Source organism: Pristiophorus japonicus, chromosome 19, assembly GCF_044704955.1.
Source record: "Pristiophorus japonicus isolate sPriJap1 chromosome 19, sPriJap1.hap1, whole genome shotgun sequence".
NCBI classification, from domain to species: Eukaryota; Metazoa; Chordata; class Chondrichthyes; family Pristiophoridae; genus Pristiophorus; species Pristiophorus japonicus.
The window spans coordinates 19900901-19913677 of record NC_091995.1 but is presented as its reverse complement, the minus strand read 5'-3'; the positions used below and the strand labels follow the sequence as shown (position 1 = coordinate 19913677).

The window sequence follows — 12777 nt, the reverse complement described above, 5'->3', positions numbered from 1 at the left end:
CAAGCTGACTGCTTTGTTTTCTATGGTGTTTGGATATTTATATATGTGTAAATTATATTTAAAATTCCTGTTCAAATAAAGTCACTTTTCAAATGCACCCATTGTCATTTGAAAACATATTCTTCCTGTGACCATAAACGCTGTTGCCTCCAATTACAAGGGATAGAAATGGTGGTACTGTTGGTTACAGAGGAAACAATTATTTAGTTAACCTAAGTGTATGAAATTTTGCTTTTCATTGTGTGATTGACACTTAGAACTGGCAGCAATTGAAATCTCGTGTTCAGGGAGTTACAATATCTTTGGGAATGTTAAAGGACCCCACTTTTGACCTATCATTGGATATCAGGACACCTTCATTGCGTATTACAGTAAATGGGACATTTTCACCAGTAGGTATTTTCTCAAAACATGACCACCAATGTTGAAACAATGTAAAGGTGTGTGTGAACTTCCATGGTTGGAGATTGGGAAGCTGTGCAATACCAGCTCAACATCTTGGCAGAACCACACTGCTGGCTGGTGACCAAATGAGTCCCTTCAGCACCTGGTTATATCTGTGGAGACGACCAAAGACACCAATAGTCAACACGGCACGCTGTCTGTCATCTGCTGGCAGCCTCTCACTTTACCGGGCTGACACACCCCTAAACCCATGCTTTTCTGTTTCTGTCCATGCACATCGGGTACAATCTACAAGAACAATCTGATCAACAAATGTAACAAGATCAGGTTAGGATAAAAGTGCATAGGGACATAGGAACAGGAAGAGGACATACAGTCTCTCGAGCCTGTTCCATCATTCACTTTGACCATGGCTGATCTGTATCGTAACTGCATTTATCTGGTTTGGTTCCATATCCCTTCAGGCCCTCACCTAACAAAAATCTGTCAAAGTCAGTTATGACATTTTCAATTAACAACCAGACTCAACAGCTTTTTGGGGAAGAGAGTTCCATATTTCCACTACCCTCTGTGTGAAGAGGTGCTTCCTGACATCACCCCTGAACAGCCTGACTCTAATTTTAATGTTATGCCCCTTGTTCTGGAATCCCCCACCAGAGGAAATAATTTCACTCTTATCTACTGTATCAAATACTTTAATCATCTTAAACATCTCAATGATATCAGCCCTTAATCTTCTATACTCAGCGGAATACAAGCCAAGTCTATGCAACCTGTTCCCATTATTGAACCCTTTTAGCCCAAGTATCATTCTGGTCAATCTGTGCTGCACCCTCTCCAAGGCCAACATATCCTTCCTGAGATGTGGGGCCCAGAACTGAGTGCAGTGCTCCAGATGTGGTCTGACCAGAGCCTTATACAACTGGACCATTACTTCACCTTTTAAGGCAAGTAACAGAAATAAATAAAGTACATTGACCAAGAATTTCCGCTTTGAACGTAATCAGCAATCCGGGCCCAAATTGTGTCTGTTTTGAGAAGTTTTATTTTCCATACTTTGCCCGTGGATCCCAAATACCAGTTTTGCTCTATTTATTTCCCCACCCAAGAACAAGGCCCAATTATTGGGAGACAGTGAATGAAAGTGCAGTTAAATGAAAGGTGTTGCACACAGTGATGAGTTGTGCGCCCAGCGTCATTCTGTCCAAAGTAAACCAACAAAGTGAGTGCGCTGGGTTGTTAGTGAACCGTTAACCTTTTTCTCTCCACTTTCCATATTTGCATCTCAGCACTTTGTGAGCAGGAAGGAGTTGCCTCTAGGCAGGAAGAACAAGAAATGTACCACAAATAACAGCATTCCTCACCACCTCACACACTTCACCTTTTTTGTATTGGTTCACACCTTGAGCACAACATATTCCCAAGTGTACAGAGTCTGAGTGAGTATACAGAGAAAAACATAGAAGTTACAACATGGACACAGGCCATTTGACCAAACCGTCCATGTCAGCATTTACCCTCCACCAAAACCAGTAATTCTATTCACATTTAACCATCCTGTTCCCATATCGCACTCGGTAACGATTGGAGGGTCGAGGGATCGAGGGGGAGGTGGGGTGTCGGTAACGATCGGAGGGTGGGGGATCGAGGGGGAGGTGGGGAGTCGGTAACGATCGGAGGGTCGGGGGATCGAGGGGGAGGAGGGGTGTCGGTAACGATCGGAGGGTCGTGGGATCGAGGGGGCTGTCGGTAATGATCGGAGGGTCGGGGGATCGAGGGGGAGGAGGGGTGTCGGTAACGATCGGAGGGTCGAGGGATCGAGGGGGAGGTGGGGAGTCGGTAACGATCGGAGGGTCAGGGGATCGAGGGGGAGGTGGGGAGTCGGTAACGATCGGGGGGGGGGTGTCGAAAACAATCGGAGGGTCAGTGGGATCGGGGGGGAGGTGTCGGTAATGATCGGAGGGTTGGGGGGTTGTCGGTGATGATCGGAGGGTCAGTGGAATCGAGCGGGTGTGTCGGTAATGATCGGAGGGTCGGGGGATCGAGGGGGGTGTCGGTGATGATCGGAGGGGCGGGGGGTGGGGGGGGGTGTCGGTAATGATCGGAGGGTCGGGGGATCGAGGGGGGTGTCGGTAATGATCGGAGGGTCGGGGGATCGAGGGGGGTGTCGGTGATGATCGGGGGATCGAGGGGGGTGGGGGGGGTGTCGGTGATGATCGGGGGATCGAGGGGGGTGGGGGGGTGTCGGTGATGATCGGGGGGTGGGGGGGTGGGGGGGTGTCGGTGATGATCGGGGGGTCGGGGGGTGGGGGGTGTCGGTGATGATCGGGGGGTGGGGGGATCGAGGGGGGTGGGGGGGTGTCAGTGATGATCGGGGGGGTGGGGGGATCGAGGGGGGTGGGGGGATCGAGGGGGGTGGGGGGATCGAGGGGGGTGGGGGGGTGTCGGTGATGATCGGGGGGTGGGGGGGTGTCGGTGATGATCGGGGGGTCGGGGGGTGGGGGGTGTCGGTGATGATCGGGGGGTGGGGGGATCGAGGGGGGTGGGGGGGTGTCAGTGATGATCGGGGGGGTGGGGGGATCGAGGGGGGTGGGGGGATCGAGGGGGGTGGGGGGATCGAGGGGGGTGGGGGGGTGTCGGTGATGATCGGGGGGTGGGGGGATCGAGGGGGGTGGGGGGATCGAGGGGGGTGGGGGGGTTGTCGGTGATGATCGGGGGGTGGGGGGGTGTCGGTGATGATCGGGGGGTGGGGGGGTGTCGGTGATGATCGGGGGGTCGGGGGGTGGGGGGTGTCGGTGATGATCGGGGGGTGGGGGGATCGAGGGGGGTGGGGGGGTGTCAGTGATGATCGGGGGGGTGGGGGGATCGAGGGGGGTGGGGGGATCGAGGGGGGTGGGGGGGTGTCGGTGATGATCGGGGGGTGGGGGGATCGAGGGGGGTGGGGGGATCGAGGGGGGTGGGGGGGTTGTCGGTGATGATCGGGGGGTGGGGGGGTGTCGGTGATGATCGGGGGGTGGGGGGGTGTCGGTGATGATCGGAGGGTCGGGGGATCGAGGGGGGTGTCGGTGATGATAGGAGGGCCGGTGTAGCAGATCGGTGACTGGAGGGAGTGTGGGGGGTCGGGTGGGGATTCGGAATATCCAGGAGGAAGAGGATTGCGCGGGGAGGCAGACGACATCAGAGGCCTCGTGGAGGTGGGGAGTGTCTCCGATCGTGGGGAGGGGGTGAGGCAGGGACACTGGATCCAGGAGGTAAGTGTAAAGGTGCTTACCTCCTGGATCCAGCAGTACTCACCTTCCATTAGCTGGCGGCTTTCACCAGGCCTGAAAAACCCAACCAGCTGCAGTTACATTTAAAATGGAGGTTAAATCTGAGGCACGCCAGCCTCATTATAATATTTAAATGTTGACCCGCCTCCTGGGAGCGGATTGGCTGCCCGGCCCCGCCCCGCCTCCGTTAATTCCGGAAGTGGGCGGGTTGGAGGCGGGTTCTGGTCAGGATTCAGATTTTAACACTTTAACTTCCCACCCGACCACAACCCACCCGTTTTTGGGTTAAAATTCCCCCCATTGTCACTCGGTTGCACCCGCCCTGACCTCAGGTGACATTGGGACCATCCGCACCACCTGTGACTGAGACCGACGACCATCAGTTTGCAGCTGGCAGGAGGCAGGTAGGTGGTGTGAAATTATGGGATGGACAGGTTAGTGACCTTTGACCCACAGATTGTCAGCGGGGCGGAGTTTTTCCTGCCATCACTCTGTCCCGGACTGAAGATGGGAAAGAGTGTCTCAGTGAAAGTGTGGGTGAAGGTGTGGAGATGGGACATGTTGTCCACATTGTAAAATGTCACCTGTCCCCCGTCATAGTCCAGGAACACCCCGATCTTCCGGGGATCCCCACTCGGGGTGAGGGGGGTCGGTGAGGGGGAGGTGCTGGCAACATAGACACTTCTGGGCCCCAGCCACACAGTCCAGTATCCGGCCTCAGGTCTCAGGCTGATTCTCCCTTTCCTGATAACAGATTCTCGGGCCACTCCCACAACCCACCGTGTCTTGTTCCCCACCTCCACCTCCCAGTAGTGTCTCCCTGATGTGAATCCCTCCGATCCCAGGACACAGAGACCGGGATCAAACCTCTCCGGGGTGTCAGGGAGCTCCTGCTGTTTGTCTCCGTGTCTCACACTGGTCCGGTCCTCAGACACGATGAGCTCGGGATGGGCTGTGTTCGGATCCAGAGTCAGAGAGGCTGGAGCTGGGGGAAAGTTACAATAACACAGTGAGCGGTTACGTTTGTTGCTGTAATTTATTCAAACACTTTCCCTTTTTAAAGTGGCCATTCGGGGGATTCCCGGGAACTGCGGTGTGTTTAAAGGGCTCCAGGTTCTGTTATTGGAATCTGCTCTGACCCGGGGGTTTACACTCCTGGGGTCACTCTGACCTCTGCTGACCACTGCGATCTGACCAGGAACTCTGCGGCCCCCGGTCCCCTGCTGTTCTCAGCGGCTGCACAGTGACCCAGGGACCTTCAGAAACACACAGGGAATCGGCACCAGAGGCTACGGGGGGGCTTCCGAACAGAAGAGGGGGAAAGGAAGAGAGAAGGGAAGGGGAAAAGGGGAAAAGAAGCAAAAGTGGGGGAACTGCTGCAGAGGGGAAGAGAGAACCCAGAGGAGGAGGGAAATTATTTAAAAAAACAGCATCATTATATCCATAAATCACAATAGTCTCCAACACGCAATCCGGCAAAACTAAACTGATGGACATAAAAGGACAGGTGGAAGCGGCATTTCTACAGGAGACCCTCCTCATCGCCCTCAGAACACACCAGGTTTATGAGTGAGTGGGTGGGACAAATGCTGGCCACCTTCTCCTCAGCCAAGAGCAGAGGACAGTCACACTAATCACCAGCAACCTCCCCATTACTCTGGGGATACACATTCCTGGAGAAGGAGGCCGCTCCATCCTAATGAAATTTGATGAACAGGAGAACCCAAAGTGATGCTTCAGTTCAGTGTCCCGAATGAGGAGTCCCCACATCAGCATTCCTCACACTAGCCCCACCTATGGACAGCACAGGAACCAGGAGTGGAGACCCAAACTGTGCTCTTCACTCCAAAAAGGACAAGCTCCCAGAGGACACAGGACACGAGGACCAGCAGCCGGAGCAATCCGAGATCAGTGTGGTGTCCTGGGCCTAGAGGATGTATGGTGGACCCACACCCCAAAAAGAAGGAATTCACCTTCTACTTCAACCCACACAAGACACACTCCAGGATCGGCTACTCCTCCCTGAAGCATCCCGTCTATCCCGCCTAACCTGTTGTGATAGGAGGTAAACAGGACTTGCACCAATTATCCTCCATTCAGTCCTCGGAGCCTCAAACCTTCCCTCCTACATGACTCAGAGTTCCTGTCTACCTCTGGGTGAAGCTCATCTCCTCACATATATCCTGAGGTGGAAAATGCAGGACTGAACTATTGCACACGTCACTCTGTGCCCTAATCTCAGACAGTGAGCTCTAACCTGGAAAATCCACACCAACTGACACCCACCCTGCCAAGGTTAACATCCCATAATCCCAGAGCTTTCTCCCCTCCGACTGAACCTCCCACACCCTGTACTGGAGACACAGAACCAGATACTCTGAAATTTATCACAATCATGTTAATACATAAGAAAAGTAAGGTTATCCCCACATGGTCACCATACACACTCCTTAATGCTGACTATAAAATATTGGCCAAGGTCCTGACCTCCAGACGAGACACGGACATCAGTGATCATTTAATCTGGGGTCTGGGAGCCGGTTTAGGCTCCTCTCATCTGGGTTTATAAATCAGGGAAAGGAATATAAGAGTTTTACCGGGGTTAATGGCGTCTATCATTTCTCTCCACGCTGTGTACTGTAAAGGGCCGTTGAACTTTCCGATTGACAGCTTGTCATCTGCCAATGATAGTTTATAATAATCCTCACCAGTCCTGTAAATATTAAACAGCTGATGTTATAAATTGACCAAAACACTTTGCTGAGTTATTTTACTAAATTGTGCAGAGTTTCAGTAAACAGTTTGTCCTACCTCCTCTTCTGACACGTTTCCTCCTGAAATCAATAAAACACAAATCTGAGTTGACGGAGACTGACCGTCTATATCCGGACAGCAGAAATTACACCCACATTGTTACAAGATGCTGATAATTCCCAATTCTCAGTGCTGGGATCACACAGATAGAAGGAGGATATATTTGAAAACTGGACAGCAGAAATTTCACCAGAAATTATTAAAATCATCTGGTAGAAAGAGGATGCAGTTGGTAATGTGATTTTGTTGTCAGGTTGTGGAGGTCGGGAGGTGCGTCACTGAGTCGGGAGTCCGTGAGTTCAGCGAGAGGCCTATAAAGGTCGGGAAGTGCGTCGCTGAGTCGGGAGTCCGTGAGTTCAGCGAGAGGCCTATAAAAGCGGAGCTTGTGCAGCTACTGGGAGAAGGCAACAAAGAAGTAGAAAGAAATAGAAAGGTGTCATCACAGCCAAGTAAGTGATTGGCTGGTGATTGATCAATCGTTTTTCTTTTTTCTCTTCTATATCAGTGAGTAACTTTTAGCACTGTTGTTGCCAATTTCAGTGTATCTCAGGGTTAAGTCATGGCAGGAGAGCTCGGACACGTGTTATGCTCCTCGTGTACTATGTGGGAAATCAGGGATGCCTCTGGTGTCCCTTACGACTACGTGTGCAGGAAGTGTATCCACCTCCAGCTCCTGATGAACCGCATTGCGGAACTGGAGCTGCGGGTGGATTCACTCTGGAGCATGCATGATGCTGAGAATGACGTGAATATCACGTTTAGTGAGTTGGTCTTACCGCAGGTAAAGGGTGCACCAACTGGAATGGAAGACCAACAGGAAGAGCAGTGCAAGGGAGGTAGTGCAGGGGTCCCCTGCGGTCATCCCCCTGCAAAACAGATACACCGCTTTGAGTACTGTTGAGGGGGATGACTCATCAGGGGGGAGCAGCAGCAGCCAAGTTCATGGCACCGTGGCTGGCTCTGCTGCACAGGAGGGCAGGAAAAAGATTGGGACAGCGATAGTGATTGGGGATTCAATTGTCAGGGGAAGAGATAGGCGTTTCTGCAGCCGCAACCGAGACTCCAGGATGATATGTTGCCTCCCTGGTGCAAGGGTCAAGGATGTCTCGGAGCAGGTGCAGGACATTCTGAAAAGAGAGGGTGAACAGCCAGTTGTCGTGGTGCATATAGGTACCAATGACATCGTTAAAAAATGGGATGAGGTCCTATGAGGTGAATTTAGGGAGCTAGGAGCTAAATTAAAAAGTAGGACCTCAAAAGTAGTAATCTCAGGATTGCTACCAGTGCCACGTGCTAGTCAGAGTAGGAATCGCAGGATAGCTCAGATGAATATGTGGCTTGAGGAGTGGTGCAGAAGGGGGGGATTCAAATTCCTGGGACATTGGAACCGGTTCTGGGGGAGGTGGGACCAGTACAAACCGGACGGTCTGTACCTGGGCAGGACTGGAACCAATATCCTCGGGGGAGTGTTTGCTAGTGTTGTTCAGGAGGAGTTCAACTAATATGGCAGGGGGATGGGAACCTATGCAGGGAGACAGAGGGAAATAACAAGGAGGCAGAAGCAAAATATAGAAAGGAGAATAGTAAAAGTGGAGAGCAGAGAAACCCAAGGCAAAAAACAAAAAGGGCCACATTACAGCAAAATTCTAAAGGGGCAAAGTGTGTTAAAAAAACAAGCCTGAAGGCTCTGTGCCTCAATGCGAGGAGTATTCGGAATAAGGTGGATGAATTAACTGTGCAGATAGCAATTAACGGATACGATGTGATTGGCATCACAGAGACATGGCTCCAGGGGGACCAAGGCTGGGAACTCAACATCCAAGGGTATTCAGCATTTAGGAAGGATAGACAGAAAGAATTGCTGGTTAAAGATGAAATCAATGCAATTGTAAGGAAGGACATTAGCCTGGATGATGTGGAATCGGTATGGGTGGAGCTGCGGAATTCCAAAGGGCAGAAAACGCTCGTGGGTGTTGTGTACTGACCACCAAATAGTAGTAGTGAGGTTGGGGACAGCATCAAACAAGAAATAAGGGATGTGTGCAATAAAGGTACAGCAGTAATCATGGGCAACTTTAATCTACATATTGATTGGGCTAACCAAACTGGTAGCAATGCGGTGGAGGAGGATTTCCTGGAGTGTATTAGGGATGGTTTTCTAGACCAATAGGTCAAGGAACCAACCAGGGAGCTGGCCATCCTAGACTGGGTATTGTGTAATGAGAAGGGACTAATAAGCAATCTTGTTGTTTGAGACCCCTTGGGGAAAAGTGACCATAATATGGTAGAATTCCTTATTAAGATGGAGAATGACAAAGTTAATTCGGAAACTAGGGTCCTGAACTTAAGGAAAGGTAACTTCGACGGTATGAGGCGTGAATTGGCTAGAATAGACTGGCAAAGGATACTCAAAGGGTTAACGGTGGATAAGCAATGGCAAACATTTAAAAATCATATGGATGAACTTCAGCAAATGTACACCCCTGTCTGGAGTAAAAATAAAATGGGGAAGGTGGCTCAACCATGGCTAACAAAGGAAATTAAGGATAGTGCTAAAGCCAAGGAAGAGGCATATAAATTGGAGAGAAAAAGCAACAAACCTGAGGACTGGGAGAAATTTATAATTCAACAGAGGAGGACTAAGGATTTAATTAAGAGGGGGGAAATAGAGTACGAGAGGAAGCTTACAGAGAATATAAAAACTGACTGCAAAAGCTTCTATAAATATGTGGAAAGAAAAAGATTAGTAAAGACAAATGTAGGTCCCTTGCAGTCGGATTCAGGTGAAATTATAATGGGGAATAAAGAAATGGCAGACCAATTGAACCAATACTTCGGTTCTGTTTTCACGAAGGAAGATACAAATAAACTTCTGAAGGTACTAGGGGACAGTGGGTCTAGTGAGAAGGAGGAACTGAAGGATATCCTGATTAGGCGGGAAATTGTGTTTGGGAAATTGATGGGATTGAAGGCCGACAAATCCCCGGGGCCTGATAGTCTGCATCCCAGAGTGCTGAAGGAAGTGGCCCAAGAAATAGTGGATGCATTGGTGATCATTTTCCAACAGTCTATCGACTCTGGATCAGTTCCCATGGAGTGGAGGGTAGTTAATGTAACACCACTTTTTAAAAAAGGAGGGAGAGAGAAAACGGGTAATTATAGACTGGTTAGCTTGACATCAGCAGTGGGGAAAATGTTGGAATCGATCATGAAGGACGAAATAGCAGCGCATTTGGAAAGCGGTGACAGGATCGGACCAAGTCAGCATAGATTTCTGAAAGGGAAATCATGCTTGACGAATCTTCTGCAATTTTTTGAGTATGTAACTAGCAGAGTGGACAAGGGAGAACCAGTGGATGTGGTGTATTTGGACTTTCAGAAGGCTTTTGACACGGTCCCGCACAAGAGATTGTTGTGCAAAATCAAAGTACATGCTATTAGGGGTAATATACTGACGTGATCTGGAACTGGGGGGTTGGCAGACAGGAAGTAAAGAGTCTGGATAAACGGGTCCTTTTCAGAATGGCAAGCAGTGACTAGTGGAGTGCCGCAGGGCTCAGTGCCGGGAACCCAGCACTTTACAATATACATTAATGATTTGGATGAAGGAATAGAGTGTAATATCTCCAAGTTTGCAGATGACACTAAGCTGGGTGGCGGTGTGAGCTGTGAGGAGGACTCTAAGAGGCTGCAGGGTGACTTGGACAGGTTTGGTGAGTGGGCAAATGTGGATAAATGTGAGGTTATCCATTTTGGGGGCAAAAACATGAAGGCAGAATATTATCTGAATGGCGGCAGATTAGGAAAAGGGGAGGTGCAACGAGACCTGGGTGTCATGGTTCATCAGTCACTGAAAGCGGGCACGCAGGTACATAGAAACATAGAAACGTAGAAAATAGGTGCAGGAGCAGGCCATTCAGCCCTTCTAGCCTGCACCGCCATTCAATGAGTTCATGGCTGAACATGAAACTTCAGTACCCCCTTCCTGCTTTCACGCCATACCCCTTGATCCCCCGAGTAGTCCGGACTTCATCTAACTCCCTTTTGAATATATTTAGTGAATTGGCCTCAACTACTTTCTGTGGTAGAGAATTCCACAGGTTCACCACTCTCTGGGTGAAGAGGTTTCTCCTCATCTCGGTCCTAAATGGCTTACCCCTTATCCTTAGACTGTGACCCCTGGTTCTGGACTTCCCCAACATTGGGAACATTCTTCCTGCATCCAACCTGTCCAAACCCGTCAGAATTTTAAACGTTTCTATGAGGTCCCCTCTCATTCTTCTGGTACAGCAGGTGGTAAAGAAGGCAAATGGTATGTTGGCCTTCATAGCTAGGGGATTTGAGTGCAGGAGCATGGAGGTCTTACTGCAGTTGTACAGGGCCTTAATGAGGCCTCACCTGGAATATTGTGTTCAGTTTTGGTCTCCTAGTCTGAGGAAGGACGTTCTTGCTATTGAAGGAGTGCAGTGAAGGTTCACCAGACTGATTCCAGGGATGGCTGGGCGGTCATTTGAGGAGAGACTGGATCAACTGGGCCTTTATTCACTGGAGTTTAGAAGGATGAGAGGGGCTCTCATAGAAACATATAAGATTCTGATGGGACTGGACAGGTTAGATGCGGGAAGAATGTTTCCGATGTTGGGGAAGTCCAGAACCAGGGGACATAGTCTTAGGATAAGGGGTAGTCCATTTAGGACTGAGATGAGGAGAAACTTCTTCACTCAGAGTTGTTAACCTGTGGAATTCCCTGCCGCAGAGAGTTGTTGATGCCAGTTCACTGGATATATTCAAGAGGGAGTTAGATATGGCTCTTACGGTTAAGGGGATCAAGGGTTTTGGAGAGAAAGCAGGAACGGGGTACTGAGGGAATGATCAGCCATGATCTTATTGAATGGCGGTGCAGGTGCGAAGGGCCGAATGGCCTACTCCTGCACCTATTTTTCTATGTTTCTAACTGAACACCAGTCTCACTCAGAGACACAGTGACTCTCACACCCACCGTACCAGACATACCCACACACTCACACAATGTAACTGGACCAGGAATGTAATGTGAGCTCCAGGAGAATATTAACCTCTTGGGGAATACAGAAATAATTACAGGCCAAGCATAAGATCAGGGCAACTCATTCCCAGATCCTGCAGACAGTGTGGGAGGTGGTTAGTTCAGTCACAATAGTAGATCCATCTCGGAATAGACAAAACAATCGGTTTAAATCAGTTTAGAATTTTTCAGCAAATGCTGCATTTATTCCAACATTGTCGGTTATTGTGCAACTAACCCACAATATAATCCTCACCTTCAGAAATGTCAGCCCGTCTTGTTGCTCCATCTGTTTCTGCAACTTTGAAAGCTGCTCCTCAATAGAATTTAAATTCTCTTGAATTTGTCGAAGGTTTTTCTCCATTGTATCTACAATCCTCTCCTCTTCTCCCCTGAGATCTCTGATTAAACGCTGCTCTTTCTCAGTGAGAATCTGGTGCATTTTAGTGAACTCGGATGTGATGTGGGTCTGCAGACTGCTCGACTGTTCCTACCAAATGAAAGGTGAAAAATAATCCTGTATCACGATAGAGGGAACAAAACTCACCGAGATCCCAGAAAATCAGCACAGGGAGACCTTACCCTAACTTCGGAAATCTGCCGTTTCTGTTTCCGTTCCGTTTCTAGAACCACCGATTTCTTCTCTGTCAGAGATTCTAAAGAGGATTTCAGCTGATCCTGGGATTGGGAGAAAATCACAGAATGAAAGGGCCGGAGTGTGAAAATGTAATAAAATAATCAGGTGATAAAATCTGTTCCATTTTACCTTGTAGATTTCAACAGCTTCTTTAATCGACATGAAGTTGTGAGATTTGTGTTCCCGTGAAACTATACAAGTGTAACAGATCAGTTTCTTGTCAGTTTCACAAAACAGCTTCAGTTCTTCCTGATGTTCCTCACAGTGAGGTTTATTTTCCTTCTCTCTCGGATTCAGGGTTAATTTTCGAGCTTTCTCCGACAGACTGGACAAGGCCCGACTGATCCTGAGGTTTCTTTCCGGAAACTCCTCTCTACATTCCGGGCAGGAGTTTGTCTCCTTCTTTTCCCAACACCGTGTGATACAGGAGCGGCAGAAGTTGTGCCCACACTCCAGTGAAACCGGATCGGTGAAGAATTCAAGACAAATGGGACAAGTTACCTCCTCAGTCCAACTCTCGGGCTGCTGCTTGGAAACCATGTTCACACTCAGCACTTCCTGATTCAACCCACTTTCAGTCTCAATGTTGCTGAGCTCCAGCTGGATCC

The 12777-nt window shown here is 49.5% G+C and overlaps 1 protein-coding gene across 1 annotated transcript; it reads right to left on the bottom strand.

Annotated features, from left to right (window-relative positions):
* Positions 1-3475: 3475 nt before the first annotated feature.
* Positions 3476-12777, bottom strand: LOC139229777 (zinc-binding protein A33-like). The gene is made up of 6 exons (XM_070861362.1): positions 12299-12777; positions 12115-12210; positions 11789-12022; positions 6486-6508; positions 6272-6387; positions 3476-4659 (listed from the first exon to the last, which is right to left on the bottom strand). Exons 1-6 carry the CDS (start codon positions 12707-12709, stop codon positions 4094-4096), a joined length of 1446 nt encoding a protein of 481 aa, XP_070717463.1. The 5' UTR covers positions 12710-12777; the 3' UTR covers positions 3476-4093.

Excerpts from the sequence above, each read along its gene's own strand:
- LOC139229777 (XM_070861362.1), bottom strand. The coding sequence starts at position 12,709 with ATGGTTTCCAAGCAGCAGCCCGAGAGTTGGACTGAGGAGGTAACTTGT. Across the intron at positions 12,023-12,114 it reads GGCAGATTTCCGAAGTTAGG|GAACAGTCGAGCAGTCTGCA; the intron begins GTAAGGTCTCCC and ends TTCATTTGGTAG. Across the intron at positions 4,660-6,271 it reads GATAGACGCCATTAACCCCG|CTCCAGCCTCTCTGACTCTG; the intron begins GTAAAACTCTTA and ends ACTTTCCCCCAG.